General features: G+C 71.4%; 2 protein-coding genes across 2 annotated transcripts; one reads left to right on the top strand and one right to left on the bottom strand.

Annotated features, from left to right (window-relative positions):
* Nucleotides 1-887: 887 nt before the first annotated feature.
* LRRC56 (leucine rich repeat containing 56) lies at nt 888-11,577 on the top strand (the record flags this gene model as incomplete). Its single annotated transcript, XM_084259910.1, is given in 12 exon segments — nt 888-903; nt 906-1,063; nt 3,243-3,330; nt 3,703-3,763; nt 8,539-8,635; nt 8,697-8,897; nt 9,346-9,529; nt 9,735-9,911; nt 9,989-10,053; nt 10,243-10,382; nt 10,610-10,728; nt 11,366-11,577. Coding segments are annotated over 12 exon segments (1,488 nt in total). The 3' UTR covers nt 11,548-11,577.
* A 379-nt stretch (nt 11,578-11,956) lies between these two features.
* On the bottom strand, nt 11,957-16,239 carry LMNTD2 (lamin tail domain containing 2; the record flags this gene model as incomplete). The annotated part of the gene is given in 14 exon segments (XM_084259907.1): nt 11,957-12,121; nt 12,690-12,742; nt 12,839-12,951; nt 13,159-13,349; nt 13,416-13,535; nt 13,618-13,813; nt 13,922-14,039; nt 14,042-14,505; nt 14,801-14,889; nt 14,977-15,048; nt 15,213-15,368; nt 15,476-15,563; nt 15,844-15,996; nt 16,073-16,239. Coding segments are annotated over 14 exon segments (2,145 nt in total).
* Nucleotides 16,240-16,447: the final 208 nt, after the last annotated feature.

Below are 16,447 nucleotides of genomic sequence, written 5' to 3'. Positions count from 1 at the left end.
CGGAGGGAGCCGGACCCTCCACCCTGGGGACACGGCGCCCAAGCCCTGATGGAGCAACACCAGCAAGCAGGTGTGGCTCTGCCCTCGCCATGGGGCCGGGCAGCTCGAGGGCCCCTTTGGAGGCGGGCGGGTCGAGAGGTGTAGGAATTTGAATGGTGACCGGGCACTTGCACTGGAGGGACCCAGGCAGGCACCCGCCTGGCCCTGTCTCCCTGTCAGGCCAGGCTCCCTGTCAGGACGGTCAAAGGGGACTGAGGGCCAGGCCCAGGCCGACAGCCCCTGCTGCCTCCATGCTGCTGGCCTGTGGGCCCTGTGGCCTTGGCCCAGCCTGTCCATGTGCCCCTGGCCACACTGACCTGCCCAAGGTCCAACCCATAGTCTCTTGAAGGTGCCCCCAGGGCCACATGCCAGCCCCCTGCCCGGATGTTTGACCCACGGTGGGAAGAGGCAGCTGCCGCCAGGTAAGGGGCTCCCAGCACAGGTGGGACCTGGTGCTGGGCTCGGGCTCAGGGCCCACCTGGTGGAGGGCTTAAGGCCAGGACCTGAGGCAGCAGTGGCACTGGGCAGCTGGGCACACCGCCTCAGCCCCCGTCCCCTGCCCCTCCCCGCCCAGAGCAGACTTGGGGCCGCAGGTGGGGGGCTGGAATCAGCAGGTGCTGTGGACCCTGAGGGCCCCCACCTGGCTAGGGTGTGAACCCAGGCTGTGGGCAGGACTCCCCCCAAGCAGGCGAGGGCACCCCGGGCCAGGCCAGGAGCCTGCTCTGGGAGGCCCAGGCACTTGTTGGGTATCGGGAGGTGTCAAGGGCCGTAGGGCGTCTCAAGTGGGCCGGGTGAGCAGGAGACCACTCAGTGGCTCTGCCCTCTGCCTGGCCGCAGGGCGGAGGCGGATGGACCCAGGCCAGGACTGAGCCACGCGTCCCGGCCCAGCACGGCCCGTGTGCAGGTGCGAGAGCTGAGCTGGCGGGGGCTGCACAACCCCAGCCCGCAGAGCAAGGCCCCAGGGGGCCCGGGGCGCGGCCTTGGGGAGCAGCTGGTGGAGGACTACCTGTCGCCTGCTCGGCTGGTGAGTGTTGGGCACGGGCGGAGTGCCAGCCCTGGGCTCCGGGGCCGCGTGAGCCAGGAAGGAGGCTGTGCCTCCCAGCAGTGACGGGGGGCAGGATGCCCCCGCCAAGGGCACAGCACTCAGTGCGAAGGGCGCTGGGGAGCGGAGATGTGGGCCAGAGGAAGGAACCAGGTATCTGGGCCGGCCAGGTGGGCTTGGGGCGCCCCGACCACCTCTGGGGCAAGAGACTTTCTCCTGAGTCTGGGGTGCAGGGTTGAGCTCGCCCTAAGGCCCAGCAAGTTCCCATCTGTGCCCTATTGGGCAGCCCTGCGCCCCACACCCAAGCAGGGCCCCCCAGACCCCCCCCCTCGCTGGCCATTGTCAGCTGGAGGGCCGAGACCCCAGCAAGGGCAGGCAGCGAGGGCCGTGGCTCGCAGCCCAGCAACCGCCCTCTATGTGCACTTCCTGCACTGTGGAAGGGATGGATCAGGTGCGAGCTCCGAGCTGACTGGTGCCGAATGGTCCAGCCAGCCAAGGATTGAAACAGTCCAATCAGACCTGTGGGTGGGGCTCCCTGAGAGAGGCTGTAAGGCAGCGGCAGGGGGCTGGGGGCTGTGCTGCCTCTGGAGGAAGGGGGGCCTTGCTGGTCTGGGGGGGCAGGAAAAGGAGCCCCAAGGCCAGTCCTGGTGTCTCAAAGAGCTGTTGTTGGTGTCACCCAACTTCTCACAGAGCTGCGCGCACTGGGTGTCTCTGACAGCACCTCAGGGGACCAGCAGTGACCGTCACTACTGGCCAGTGTGGTCCAGACTCCCGGTGACCAGTGTGACCATCCCGGAGGCCTCCTGGGGGAGGCGGCCGCCCATGCGGCCACAGTGAGCCCCGTCTCCCTGTCTGTCCCTGAGCCCGAGGCCTGAGCAGTTGCGCGCCAGGGAGACCCACAGACTGACCTTCCCCCCGTCGGGGCCTGTCCCTGGATGGGCTCTAGCCACAGGCCCCGGCCGTGGGTGTTGTGTTGTGTAGCCCTGGGCTTTGGCTTTTGGGCTTTGGCCTTGGGCGCCTTTGGGGTAACTTCTCTAGAGCCACGGGCGGGTGGCCGGCTCCTGCGCCGTGTGCACCGCCAGCCCCTTCCCACGCCCGCCCTGGTGGGGCCTCTGCGCCCTGCAGCCAGCGCCCGCTCTGCCCTGGTGCAGGGTGGAGGGTCACCTCAGGGCCCCGGTCCACCCGCAGCTCCTCACGGCACCCACACGTGCAGGACTGGAGGCAGGTCCTCAGCAGGGCTCCGCACCCTCACATGCCAGGTCTGGATTCACAGCGGGAGGGGTGCCCTGGGAGCTCTGCGGGGTGGGGGGGTCTGCGTCCGGCCTCCTGGGGCCACAGTGACACCAGCATCCAGTGGGGAGCGTCCGCCCGGCCCTTGTCTGGGGACACGCCCCACAGGCCCGTCCTTTTTGGGCCACCATGTGACGCCACCGCCCACTGGAAGCTGGGGTGACTGGCTTCCTGGCGGCCTCGCCGCAGCCCCGCAGCCCCTGCGCGGACCAGGCCACCCACTTCTCCCCGAGGCTCTGGCCGGGGCTGTCTCCGCCAAGCCATTCCCGGGCTTTCCTGAGACAAAGGGAGGCGAGAGCACCCTCTGGCTCTGAAGCCCGGAGCCTCCAGCGCCCTTGCCGTCCTGCCCTGAGCATCCTCTGGGGCAGATCCCAGGCACCAGCTTGGGGCGCTGCCCGAGGTCACGAGGTCATCCTTGCCCTCCACACCGTCCAGGATTCTGTCGGGGTCTTATGAATGCTCCAAGGCCGCGACACTGGTCCCCCTCTTTCCGCCCCTGCAGCCCTCTCCCTAACCCCAGACCCGGGTCCTTCAGGGCCCTTGTCATGGCTGCCATCCGGCCAGCGTGGAGACCCTACTTGCTGCGTGCGAAGCAGCCCCAGACACAGAGGCTTGTGGTGTGAACGTCCTGTTGTGCATGGCGGCTCCAGGCCACTTTGGCCTGTCCCAGGGCCCCTGGCAGCCCTCAGCCCTCAGCAGGGTCCAGTCCTCGGCAGAGTCCAGCCCTCGGCAGGGTCCAGCCCTCGGCAAGGGCCCATCAGCCTCCACTCATGTCCTTGCCATCACCTGCCGAAGCCCCCATGGCCATCAGAGGCAGCTCGGGGCCAATGCCACACCCCGCCTACTCCGGGCTGTCCCGTTGTTTCTGCAGCAGGCCCTGGCCCAGGTGAGTGACCTCCGGCAAGTGACTGTGCTGGAGCTGCGCGTGGACACCCGCGAGCACAGCCTGGGGAGCTTCGGTGAGAGCTCGACCCCCGCCCCGGGCGCCTGCACCCTAGGCCAGGCTGCTCTGAGGCCACAGGCACCCAGGCCCCGCCCACTCGTATGCCTTGCCCTTCCCTGTGCCCACCAGCCTGCCCTGCAGCCCCTAAGCCCTCCCTGTACCCCTTCCCCAGGATCCTTGGGTTACACAGGGATGTGAGCTGGAGGGTCCCCATGGCCTGGCACCCCATGCTGTGTGCTGAGGGACGGCGTGGTCTGGGGGTGCAGCAGCTCCCCGGCAGCCCTGTGCCCCGCCCTCCCTGTGCGCCTGCGTCCCAGCCGGGGCCTGGAGCCGGGGCAAGGCCGGCGCATAAAGGGCCGCCACCCAGTCTCCTTCCTGTGCCCCACAGGGGTGCACTTGCCCAAGCTCAGCCAGCTGAAGCTGAACGGCAGCCGCCTGGGCTCAGTGAGGTGAGCACCCTCCAGGGGCGGGGCTCAAGGAAGGGTCAGCATCTGCGGCTGGAGCCCCTGAGGCACTGGCCACGCCCGGCCCACTGACCTGGGGTGGGGCCCATCCCGGGCAGTGGAGTCTCCCTGTGTCGGGGTCCCTCTGGGTGGGTTGACCCAGGGCCAGGGGCGCTCCTGGGCTTCCCTCCTGGAGAGCCTCCCGCACTTGCAGCTCCCCCCGGGCCGCCCCCCAGCCTGCCTGGCCCCAGCAGCTCCTGCCCCCCACCCCACCCCCATCGGTCAGAGCCACCTGCTGAGGGAGACATGTGTCACCCAGAGCCTGTGGTCTGGTCAGGTCGGTCGTGTGGCTAACAAGGTCCCCGAGGACCACACTGCGGTCGCTGAACAGCAGCCACTGACCTTCGGCAAAGGGTCACCGTCCAGCGAGGGTCTCCATGGCCCGCAGGGCCCTGTGACGCCCCCAAAGCCAAGTTCACATCCAAGGACAGCCGAACGGGGCTGGGGCCGCCGCCAGAGAGAAGGGAACAGAAAAGACGTTTGGTTTATTTCTGCTGTTTGAACAAAACGGTTTTTATGAAGTGCTGCTGGCCTCGTGCAGCCAGGGCCAGGGGCCAGTAGGGAGATGAGCCAAACTTCTGGCAACTTCCCCAGACGTCGCCCTGAGCGGGGCTCTCAACGCCACGCCCTGTTATTTCTGGATGAGGTGATGCCACGACATTTGTTAGCGCAACCCCGCGGCAAACGTCTGCCCGGTTTCCGCGTTTACCTGCTCCGGGTCGCGCACAGCTGCCTCACGTCCCTGACGGTCCCTTAGCCGGACGGACTGCAGGTGTCCGGCAACCCACTCACCTGTCGGGCAGGGGCCTGAGGGCGGCCGCGGGGCGGGCAGCTCACCTGGTTCAGGGAGCTCTGAAGGCTTTCGTGGAAGGCAGGCGCTCCCCCGACGAGCGGCTGGGCCCGCTGCCCCCCGCGCGGCCGCCGCAGGGACACAACCCTGCCGTGGAGTCGGTGAACCGAGCTCTGGGACAGGAGCAAAGACAACCGGGCCCGGAGGACGCCAAAGGCCCGCGGGACGCAGCGGGGGGAGGCGCTCGTTGTCAAATCTCCACTTGCGACAGGAGGTGGTTCCAAGGAAACAGGACCCGGCCCGCCGCGTGGAAAGGCGCCTGCTCTCCGGGGACGCCGGTGAAAACGCGGGGAACAGACCTCCCTGGCCCTGTCGGGCTCAGGCCTGACAGCAGGCGCCTGCGGAGCCCAGGCTGGAGCCCGTCTGCTGAGGGCTTGTGGGGGCAGCCGCCAGGCCAGGGGGTCCCCCTCAAAGTTCTGCCTGTTGCTCAGAAGCTGAGGCCGGCGCCTGCCCTGGCCGCAGCTCACAGCAGCCACCTCCATGGCTCTGCGCCCCTTTCCTGAGGGCGAGCATGGGGGCCCCCGCAGACACGCAGCGGCCGGTGTGGAAACTATCAAGACAACGAGGCGCTCTCCGCCTCACCTTGGCCACGTGCCCTTCTCCGGCCGCCCCGCGGCGTCTCCCTGAGGCTCACTACAGGTTCCCTTGTGCTTGGCTCCGCAAGGCTCCCCCACTCCGAGCAGGCGACCCCATTTGCTTTCTGGTCTCACTGTTTACTTTCAAATCACCTCTGATGACGGCACAAGCCTGGGACCAGCTTTATTTTCTGCCACATATACTGAGTAGGCTTTTTCCCCAAGGTGGGCCTCCCCTGGTGATGCGGCGCCACCCCCGGGCGCTAGGCCCACATGCGCCCGGCCCCGCCCGCCCCTGGCGCCTGGCTGTGCCAGCCGGTATGGCCGACCTTAGCCCGGTGCTCTGTGGACCCCACTTCCAAGTAAGTTTGGGTCTACGTTAGAAGGTCACTCCATGAATCTGGGGGTGGCTCACACCCCATGACAGGGAATGTGTCCCTCTGCAAGGACAGGCGGGGCAGGTCCCCACGCACACCCCAGTCTCCTTGCCAGCCAGAGGCAGCAAGAGGGCGGCCTGCCTAGCTGCTGCCCCGCATGGGGAAGGATACCCGCCTCCCCCCAAAGCCAGGGCCCCTGAATCTGGAGTGGAATTAATCCCACCGCTTACCTGGTGTTCATGGCGGCCAGTGAGGTGCTGGTTGTGCCGTGCCTCCTGGCTGGCTAGGGCAAGGTGCTGGACCACCGCCGACGTGGAACAGGTTCTTAAATCCATGGAAACGACCGATCTTTATAAACAGGCCTGTAGCGCCTGGGAACGTTGCATCTTTATCCCGTACTCACCGAATTGCACCCTCCAACACCTGCGGGTGGCGGTGCTGTGGCCAGCGGGCGTGCCCTCCGGCGGGTGGCCGTCCGTCTGTCAAGGGGCTTGCCTCCTTGACCCCTGGCCACCGACGGCCTCCCTCGCACGGCAGGGCTGCATGCGCAAGAGCGGCCCACACCGCGCCGCTCTGGAACTAGGGTTTGGCTCCATCGAATGGTTCTTTCCCACCAGTCAACTTTGAGGCTTCCTGCAGAACTGACTGTGGACGCGGGAGATGTCTGTTCCGAGACAGCGACTCAGAAGCTATTTTTAGCACTGACCTGGAGGTGGGGGGGCGCCTGGGGCAGGGGAGGCGGTGGGGGGGCGCCTGGGGCCTGTGTGTCTCCGGGCTCTTGGCTCCTGGCCGGCTCGCCAACTGACACCAGGAAGCAAGGGTCACTAACGCTGGCCAAGGACGTGCCCAACTAGTCCAGCCGTCACCAGCTGAGTTCTTCACCCGTGTGCACAACCGCAAGACCACGCAGGCTCAGAGAACAATAATGGGGTTTATTTTACAACCAGGGAAAAAAGCCGCTGAGGCCAAAAATGGCTGTTTACCTCTCCCGAAGCTGTGCCCGTTTTTAAAGTCCTAAACCCAAATGCTCCCAAGATGGTGTCTCTGCCACGGAGGCCCGGAGCACGCGGCAGCCGGACCACGGGCCGGGATCCAGCTTGCGAGGCAGCAGGAGCTGCAAGAGGAGAGGCTCCTGGAGCCCCCGAGACGCCCCCGCGCAGCACCAGGCACCCGACACTGCGACCAGCAGCTGCAGCGGCCGAGCCACCCGGCCCGCGTGCGCTCACGGCTCGGCGAGGCCCGCCCTGGGCCCCTCCGGCCCGGCAGCAGCGGGGCTGGGAGCGGCTTCTGTCTCTCGGCCAGCAAAGCCTCCGGACGTTCCCTCTGAGGTGGGCAGCTGGCGCCTCTCCACGGCCTTCAGAGCCCGCCCCGGCCCGCCGGGAGGCCCGAGCGGTGGGGGCGGGGCTGGCGGACCCCGGAATCGCCGAAGATCTGAAAATGCTGAATCCCGGACTCTGACCCCGGGAGTGCTTCTGCCGGCCCTTGGATCTCTTCTCAGAGTCGCCCCCACCATGTGCACGATTCCCCCGGGCCCCCGCCCTCACCGCACCCCTCGGGGTCGCATAGCCTCGCCCAGGCTGTCGGGGGCTGCGGCGGCTGGGACGCTGCCTCCGCCACGTGCTGTCACCCCGTCGCCTCCCCGGTCTCGGCCAGTCTCGCCCCAGGACCGCTCTGGACACAGTCCGCCCTGGACCCCGGCGCCCGGCAGCTCCCCGTCCCGCTAGTTCCTCCCCTGCCGCCCCCCGCCCCGCCCAGGCCCCACAGAGCTGGGGGCGCCCTTTGGGGCTCTGATTCAAAGTATCTGTCACTCCCTGGTGCCCAGTCTCCTGTGGCACCAGGGTGCCCTGTTTCTGGATGGGGAGGGGGTCACCCGGAAGACACATGGGGTCCTGGTCTCCCCGCAGTGGGGCCCGGGTGTCCTGGCCAAGGGGGGAAGATGTGGGCAGGGGAATGACAGGCGGGAGAGGCCGAAGGGTGCCCGGGACAGCCTGGGGGCGGGGGGCCGGCAGAGTGGAACGTGGGGGGCAGGCAGAGGGACTCGAGTCTCCTCGTAGCAGCGCCGCGGGAGCAAGGAGACTGGCGAGGGGCAGCCTCCTCAGACTTCTCCCCAGAAACACCCGAGGCCAGGGGACGGGCGAGGACACCCCGCAGGGGGAGGGCAGCGCGACACGGCACCAGCTGCCAGGAGCGGAGCCCGAGCCCCTCCTGAGGGATGCGCCCATGGGGGGCCTGGGTGTCCCCACGTGGGGCCCACGGCGGGGGGGTGGCGCGCAGCTGAGACATAGGACGAGAGTCCATGCAGACACGGGAGGGGGCTTGGACCCGCGTGGACAGGGAGCTGGAGATGAGGGACGAGGGGTTCACCATGCGGGGGGGGGGGGGCGCAACCTCAGGATACAGGAGACGCCCCCGCAGCAACCGCCCGAGGAGGAACCCACGCAGCTGGGGGGGCAGCCAGGCCCGCAGGATCAGGCTCGGGGCCACCACGGTGGGGCCCCCCAAACCAGCCACCTCACCCCACGGGGACAGCGTTGCTGCTGGGGGTGGGGGAGGGGGCCAGGGAGGCGGAGGGCCTGGTCTGAGAGCGGGGCTGGGGAGGCTGGGACTTGGGGAAGCCTCCAGACAGACCAGCGGGAGTAGGGGGAGCGCCCCGGGCCGCCCTGCTGGGGTCCCCGGCTCACCTCCACCGCAGCGTCTGGCTGGGCCTCCAGCACAGGGCAGGTCCCGCGGCCAGGCCCTGGGGAGCTTGGGGAGTGCGGGGCTCCCGCCTGTGCCCCAGACCAGGTGGGCGCAGCAAGGGGGGAAGGCCAGGAACTGCAGTGCCAGAGCCCCCCTCACAGCACCCTCCCCCGACTGCCTCCACGGCCCGGCCTGCGCCCCACTCAAGAGGCACTGACCACCCTGCCCCACCCTCCGCAGAGACCTGGGCACCTCCCTGGGCCACCTGCGGGTGCTGTGGCTGGCCCGCTGCGGCCTGGCCGACCTGGACGGTGTCGGCTCCTTCCCGGCGCTGAGGGTGAGTGTGGGGGCGCGGGCTGGGGCGGGGCGCCGGGCACGGCTGACCCCGCGCTGTGCAGGAGCTGTACGCCTCCTTCAACGACGTCTCGGACCTGAGCCCGCTGTGCCTGCTGGACCAGCTGGAGGTGCTGGACCTGGAGGGCAACGGCGTGGAGGACCTGGGGCAGGTGCGCTACCTGCAGCTCTGCCCGCGGCTGGCCACGCTCACCCTCCAGGGCAACCTGGTGTGCCTGCGGCCCGGCCCCGGCCCCCCCCACGAGGTACTGCGCCCACGCGCCCGCAGGACCCTGGTCCTGAGCCCACTGGGGTGGCCCGCAGGCTGGCGGTGGAGTCCCCGGGTCCCGCCTCCCCGCCATGGGGCGCCCACCTGGCCTGTGGCCGCGGGAAGCTGCAGTGCGTCCAGGGGCCAGCCCGGGACCCCCAGGCCTGTCCCCGCCCCCACGCAGGTGCCACCCGGGAGTCTCCACAGACAGGAGCACACTCGCGTGCACACACCCACGCTCACGCACGCACCTGCCCGGGCCCGCCCGCCCCTGGCTCGGAGGTCACCCCGCAGGCCTGTGCTGAGCCCCCCCGCCTGCCTGGGGGGACCCTGGCGGGGAGCCGGAGAAGTGAGGTCATGGGTGGGCGCAGTCTCTGGCGTCCAGGCGCGTCCCCGCGCGGCTGGCCTGAAGGGCCCTGGGCCAGGCCCCACGCCCGTCCCCGCAGGTGACCCCCGACTACAACTACCGGGCCGAGGTCAGGCGCCTCATCCCCCAGCTGCGGGTCCTGGACGACGTGCCGGTCTCACACACGGGCCCGCCCGCCTCCCCAAAGCTGGACCAGGACTGGCTCACGGTGACGGAGGCCATCAAGGGGGGCGGTGTCCTGGAAGGCCGGCTTCCCCAGCCGGGTACGGCAGCACCCGCCAGGCCCGCGGCCCTGGCCCACCGAGCCCCAATCGCGCTGAGCCCACCCCAGGCCCTGCTCGCTGCCCAGGGCCGGCGCCGCGGGAGACGGGTGCTGGGGGACGGGCCTGAGCCCGTGGACGTGACCGGGTGGGCTCTGGGCTGGCCCCAGACAGGCAGTCTCTGGTGACGGGTTCTGACCTCGGGCAGGTCGGCCCCGTGAAGCCCCCGTCCGGAGCCATGACCCTGAGCCGCCCCTGCCCGAGCCCCGGCCCCCGGCCCCCAGGCCCTGGCCCTTCTCCCTTCTGGCCCCCGGAGGGCCCCTGCCCGAAGGCCTGCTGCCCACGGATGCGGCCCCAGAGGATGACACCAGCGCGCTCACCCACGGTAACCGGCCCCCTTGGCAGGAGGAGGGGCCTGCAGCCCCTCGGGCCAGCCAGACCCTGGCACACCCTCTTCTGCAGGCGCCAGCAGAGTCCTCTGCGGGAACCCCACCAAGGGCCTGTGGGAGCGCAGGCGCCGGGGCCAGGTATGCCGTCCAGCGGGGGGCCGGGACCCGGCACGGGGCCCCAGTTCCAGCCAGCGTGCTGGCTCCGCTCCCGCAGCAGGCCCGGGGCGGCTCTCCCTCCCCCGCCCCAGGGAGAGGCCTCCATCCCCCGGGCTGCTGCCCACCCCGCTCCTCCAGCCGCGGCCCCCAAGCCAACCCACTCCCTCACAGGCGCAGGCACCTCTGGGGCAGCCCCCACACCGGCCCAAGGACCCGGCCACCGGAGCCGCCACCCCAGCACCTGACCCTGCGGACGGCTGCGGCCTCCCGTCCACGGCGGGGCTTCGGGCCTGGCGGGAAGCTCACCTGTGGTGGGTGCCCCCCCCGGCACTGTGTGCGCGAGTGTGCGCGTGTACGTGCGCCCGCCCTGCTGCCTGGGAGGGGTGCCAGGCGCCACCTTGCCGGCCGACTGGTCGCTGGCCAGAGTGGTCGCTGGTGTGGCTGGAGGACCCCGTGGCCCTGCCAGCGTCACACTTTTCCCAGGCGGGCTCTGGGGGGGCCGATCTGCAACCTGCCCCCACACGCCCCTGCCCTGTAGGTGCCTGGGGTCCCAGCAGGAAAGGGCCACCGTCCCCCCGGGCCCTCGGAGGAGCCTTGAAGAGCAAGAGGCCCGGGCTGGGCCCAGGAACACCCCTGGCCACCCAGCTCCAGCCCCAGGTACTGACTGCACCAGCCCAGCCGCCGGGAGCCCCCAGCCCGCAGGCCATGAGGCCGCGGGGCTGCACAGAGAGCACTCCAGAGCGCAGGCCGAGGGGTCCCCTGGGGCTGTGGGCAGCAAGGGGCCAGGAGATGGACCAGCCCCTGGGGGGCCCTCAGGGGAGCAGGAACCGAGGCCAGGGCAGGAGGGTCAGGGCCCTTGGACTCAGGGACACCGGCTTGAGAGGCCAGGGCTGATGAGCAGGGGGGGCTCCCCGGAGGAGGCTGGGGGGCACTGTCAGCGGGTTCCACCTGTGCTCTCTGGCCGGGACTTGGGCTGGGGCGGCTGGGGGCGCTGAGGCCGGGGAGCCCGGGGGAGCCAGCAGCCAGCCAGGAGGGAGAGCCGGGCAGAGTGTGCGGGCCCGGGGGGGACAGAGTGTGCGGGCCCGGGGGCCTCCTGGGGACGTAAGAGGACCCGGCTGCCCCAGGCCCTTGGCCTCGGCCTCCCAGAGCTGGGTTTGGCCCAGTGGCCGCAGCGCCCCGGGGAGAGGCGGGTCCTCGGGGAGGGGGCGCAGTGCGGCCGTGGTGGACCCCAGCCCTGCCTGGGGGCTCCTGGAGGCCGTGTGGGGCCCTTGCAGGCTCTTCCCTTGTTTTCCAGAGCTGCCCAGGACCCCGGGGCGCACCCTGAGCCCCTGCCCCCCCAGGCTCCCGCGGCCGCCTGGTGCCGGCAGCGGCTCCGCGGGGGCCACAGAGCTGCCGCTCCGGGGCCGCCGGCTCAGAGCCTTGGGCAGCCGGGGGGTCGCGAAGCCAGCAGCGGCCTCCGGCGCCTGCCGCAGCTGAGCCGCTCACGCCGGCCCGGCCGGAGCCCCCACGGCCGCGCGCCCCGGGGTGGGCCCCGGTGTCGGAGGCGACGCGGCCTCGGAGCCCAGAGCCGCGAGGCGGACCCCGCGGAGGCCAGGCCGCCCCCCCAGCGCCCGCGCCGGCGGCCTCCCGGGGCGGGCGCCCTGCGGGGAGGGGGGCCTGCAAGGGTGGGTGACCCCGGGGCGCGCCCACCCCCGCCCCGGCCCGGCCCGGCCCGGGCCCAATAAACGGCTCAGCTCGCTCCGCAGCCGCCTCGGCTCGCCGCGCCGCCGCCACCACCACACGCCGGCCGCCGGGGCGCAGCGCTGTATTGCGGGGCGCAGCGCTGTGTTGCGGGGCGCAGCGCTGTGTTGCGGGGCGCAGCGCTGTGTTGCGGGGCGCCCGCGCCCTACGCGGGCCCGCAGCGGCCCCGCACCCGCCCGCACATGTCCGTGGCGAAGGGCGGGCGGCTGAGGACGCCGGGCCGGCTCTCGGCGGTGCTCCGCGGGGCCCGCGCCCCGCCGCCCGCGCTGCTGCGGCCCGCGCCGCCGAGGCCCGCGCTGCTGCCGCCCACCTGCGGGGGCGCGCGCTTAGGAAGGGGCGGGGCCAAGTGCGGGGGCGGGGCGTGCTTAGGGAGGGGCGGGGCCAAGGTCGGGGGGGCGCATTTAGGGAGGGGCGGGGCCAAGGCCGGGGGGCGGGGCGCTCTTAGGAAGGGGCGGGGCCAAGGTCGGGGGCGGGGCAGGCGCGCCTAGGGCGGGGCGGGGCCAAGGTCGGGGGCGGGGCGGGGCGCTCTTAGGGAGGGGCGGGGCCAGGAAGGGGAGGGGCGCGCTTGGGGAGGGGCGGGGCCAAGGTCGGGGCGGGTTCAGGGAGGGGAGGGGGCGGGCAGCGGGGCGGGGCCAAGGTCGGGGGCAGGGCGCGCTTAGGGAGGGGCGGGGCCGGGTCGCGGGGCGGGGCCAGGGGGGGACGGGGCGCGCTTAGGGAGGGGCGGGGTCGGGTCGGTGGGCGGGGGCAGGAGGGGGCGGGGCGTGGGCGGTGGGCCGGGGCGGGGAGGGGCCGGGGCGGGGCGGGGCCGGGGCGGGGCCAGGGCGGGGCGGGGCGGGGGCGCGGGGGGCGCTGCCGGCCCCTCGGCCGCGGTCGCTCACCCGGGTCCTGCGCTCCTTCCCGGCCCCGCAGTCCTCGAGGCCCGGCCCGGCCTCTGCGTGGGACAAGACTGCGTGCGGCCGCGCCGCCCCTCCCCGCCCGCCGCCCCCCACCCCTCGCGCCCCCTGCCGCCCCCCCCCCCCGCGCTCACCGGCCACGCGCGGCAGGAGCTCGGGCGTGCGCGCCTCGGCGCCTTTGGGCCGCGCGGCCTCCCGCGGGCGGCGGGGCTTGCAGGCGCCCAGGCGGGGCAGGAGGACCCGCGTCCTGGAGGGCGAGGGGTGTCCTGAGGTCGGGGCGCCCGCGGGAGGGAGCGGCCCTGGGGGGCCAGCCCGGGGGTGGGGGGGCTGCACGGGGCCCCGGCGCGGGCAGGGCGGGGGAGGTGGGTGGTGCCTCTGGCGGGACCCGGGGTGGCCCTTGCAGGGTCTCCTGGCCCGGGGAGGAAGGCGAGCTCGAGGGACCCGCCGCCCGCACCCCCGTGTCCGCCGCAGCGCCCGGCCTTTGGGCGGGGGTCCAGGCTGGCGGGGCTGGCGGGGCTGCGCGCCTGCGAGGGGGCCGGGCGGGGCCTCCAGGACCGGGAAGCGGTCGATGGACAAGTCCGTGTTGTCTGCGAAGATCCTGGAGGCTGCGGTCACGCAGTGCGGGGCCCGGTGCTCGCTGAGGACCTGCGGGCCGAGCAGCGCTGTCACAGGGGCCCCCAGGCCTGCAGGGGCCCCCTCCCGCCTCCTCACCTCGCCCTTGGGGCTCAGGAGGAGGGTCACGCAGCCGGGGCCGCTGTGGAAGTGCACGGGCTCCCGGCCCAGTGAGGGGAGCAGCTGCTTCTTGGGGCTGGCGGTGCCCTCGCCCCACACCTGGCGACATCGTGGGCGGTGGGTCAGGGCAGTGGGCAGGCACAGGGGGAGGGTCAGGGGGTGGGGGCACCGCGGGACCCACCGTGATGATGTGCCTGGGCGCCAGCTGTGTGCGGGGAGGGAAGCGGTAGCTGCACACTGGGGCGGCGCCCACGCGCTGCTGGAGCACCAGGCCGCCCAGGTCAGCCGTCTCCTCCAGCGACTGGTTGAGGATGCGGACAAACCTCTCCTGGCGGCTCACAGCCATGATCCTCAGGCAGGAGGCGACCTGACTGGGGCTGGCAGAGGGCGCCGGGCACTGTGCAGCGCCGCCAGCCCCTCAGCCCGGGCAGGATGCTCCACCTCACCCCTCCTCTGTCCCCACATCGGGCCAGTCAGCCCCTCACCTTGGCTGGTGCTCTGCGTCCTGGGGTTCGAGGCTTGGAGCCGAGACTGTCTTGCCCAGCAGGTCCGAGTGGGTTTTCTGGAGCCCCAGAGAGAGGCCTGTCCAGGAAGGGGACCCCGTGTGGAGCATCCACTCAGGACGTCTCCCAAGAGGCCCGCCTGCAGTGCAGGAAGATGAGCGGGCAGGAAGGATGGCTGCGGCCTGCGAGCCACGGGCTGGCGGGGCAGCTCGAAGACCTCCCAGCCCTGGGGGGTGTCCTGGAGCCCTTTGGAAGCCCCTCGGCCCTTCGGGGCTGGCGGGGAGGGGCCAGAGAGACCGCCCACGCCACCTTTGGGCTGTGCCTGCGCCTCCTTGGCCTCGGTTGCCTCATGGCCCGGCCAGTGCCTCGGGCCCTTCTGAGCAGGATGGCGGGCATCCTGCTGGTTGCTGCTGGAGTCAGAGTCGGCGCTGCCCGAGCTGCTGCCGCCCACGAAGGGCAGGGAGCACCACTCGACACTCTTGAGACGCCGCTCCTTGTGCTTGTGCGGTGTCCAGCTCTGGTCCTCCTCGGGGGCGGCCGGTGGGAGCTCACCTGGCGGCGGCAGCCTGAGAGACATGGGCCTGAGAGACCTGGGGCCACCATCTGCTGGTGGTCCGTGGGCTTCGACTCCAGGCCCCACCCTGCCCTACATGTCCTCCTCGCAGGCCTGGGGCCCAGCTTGAGCAGGGACAGAGGAGGCCCGGAGGGGACCCCCAGGCCCAGCCTGGACAATAGGTCAGAGAACTGACTCTGGGGGGGGTTAAGGGAGTTTCCCAGGGGGACATTGGGGGTGGCTCTTGACTTGCACCCCGGCCCTCAGTGCCCAGGCAAGCCCTCTTCTCCCTGGCCCTGGGGAGTTACTTGTGCTCCAAGTTGGACTCGATGTTGCTGAAGAGGTTGGGGTACCGGTGAGCAATGCTGTTCCAGTCCACGTCCTCCAGCCGGAAGTGCTGCTGGGGAAGCCACAGGCAGGTGAGCCCCCCCTGCTGCTGCAGGCCAGCCCCCATAAAGGCGCCGACGGGCAAGGGGCTGCTCACCTCCCCAGCAGTGGGGGCCTGGTCATTGTCAGAGAGCTCAATGGGGTCCATCAGGGTCTCTGCAGTCACCACCTACAGGAGGGGACCAGAGGCAGGGCCTCGCGAAGAGCATCTGCCCCCAGGAGTCTCCCCTTTGGCCTCTCTGGCACTAGGTCCTGCAGAGCTGGAGACCACCAGGTGGGCCCGGGGCCCAGTCAGGCACCCAGGTGAGGGGCAGCCAGGCTGGGGAGGCGCACCTCCACGCTGCCAGTGGAGGAACGCAGCATGCAGCCCAGCCAAGAGGCGCGGGCCAGCTGCAGGAGGCAGGACTTCTGGAAGACATGGAGCTGGGCCTCCAGCTGCTGCAGGGTGCTGAGCGCGTGCTGCAGCCGCTGCTCCAGGTGCGCCTTCACCTGCTCGGGCGCACAGGTAGGGAGGCCAGCTCCAGATCCACCCGGTCCAGACCTGCCTGGCCCGCACCGTCTCATCCGCTCCGCCCGTCTGGCCCACGCTGCGTCACCTGCTCTGCCCGCTCCTTCTCCTCCTTCAGCTCCACAGTCAGCTTCTGGACCTGGTTCTGCAGCAGCTTTTCCTGGCCCAGCCCGCTCCTGGGGGGACGGGCTCAGGGCCCATCTCAGCATCAGGCTGCAGCCGGGCCCCTTCCGCTGCCATGAGGGGCAGCTGTGGTGCGGTGCCCTGGACTGCATCCCGGGCCGGGCAGCTGACGCAGCATTAACATTCTTAGGGGCGGGGTGGGGCGGGGCAGGGAAGGTGCAAGCGGGGGGAAGGCCAGGGCTGGGGTCTGCACTGAGGCGGGCTGGCCCCTCGCCTGACCCACAGCTGAACACGCAAGCAGACCAGGCTGCGCACGGGGGCCCCGAGGCTGACCTCTCCGGCGGAAGCCCCAGCACCTCCTGCAGGATGTGGCAGTGCCGGGCCTCCTGGCGGTTCCAGATGGCCCACCGCAGCGCCTGGACCTCCAGGTCACGCTGCCCCCACAGCAGCCGCAGGGTGCTGGGGTCCAGGACCTCAGGTGCCAACCTGCAATGCCAGCTGCTTGGTCAGGCCCTGCTGTCGGCTGGCCTGGCCAGGGGCTGGTCGCCCACCTCCTCACTACCGATTGATGTAGCTGGACTTGGCGTCCTGCGGGCAGGTGGGCGAGGGCAGGTCTGCAGGTGTGCCAGCTGCAGGCTCCACGTGGCTGCCGCCCGGCTCTTCAATCACCGTGGAGGAGAAATCCTCCTCCTTGACTGCTCCAGCCTCCTGGTACGACTCGGGGGCCATCCCTCAAGTTCTCGGAGGAGCTGAGAGGGTGGGGGCTGCTGTGCTGCACTCCATGCCTGGGAACCCGTGTGGGGCCCTCCCCACATGCACATGCGTGGCGCCTCGCAAACGTGCCTGGTGCGGGGGGCTGCTCAGGAGGGGAGACTGCGCCCCACAGGACACCGTGGCACCGCACTGCTGTCCACACCTGTTTCTGACTAGGCCAGAG

This window comes from Talpa europaea (assembly GCF_964194135.1).
Source record: "Talpa europaea genome assembly, contig: HAP1_SCAFFOLD_417, whole genome shotgun sequence".
In the NCBI taxonomy this organism is placed as follows: domain Eukaryota; kingdom Metazoa; phylum Chordata; class Mammalia; order Eulipotyphla; family Talpidae; genus Talpa; species Talpa europaea.
The sequence above is the reverse complement of the archived record's forward strand: the minus strand, read 5'-3'. Positions and strand labels throughout refer to the sequence as shown.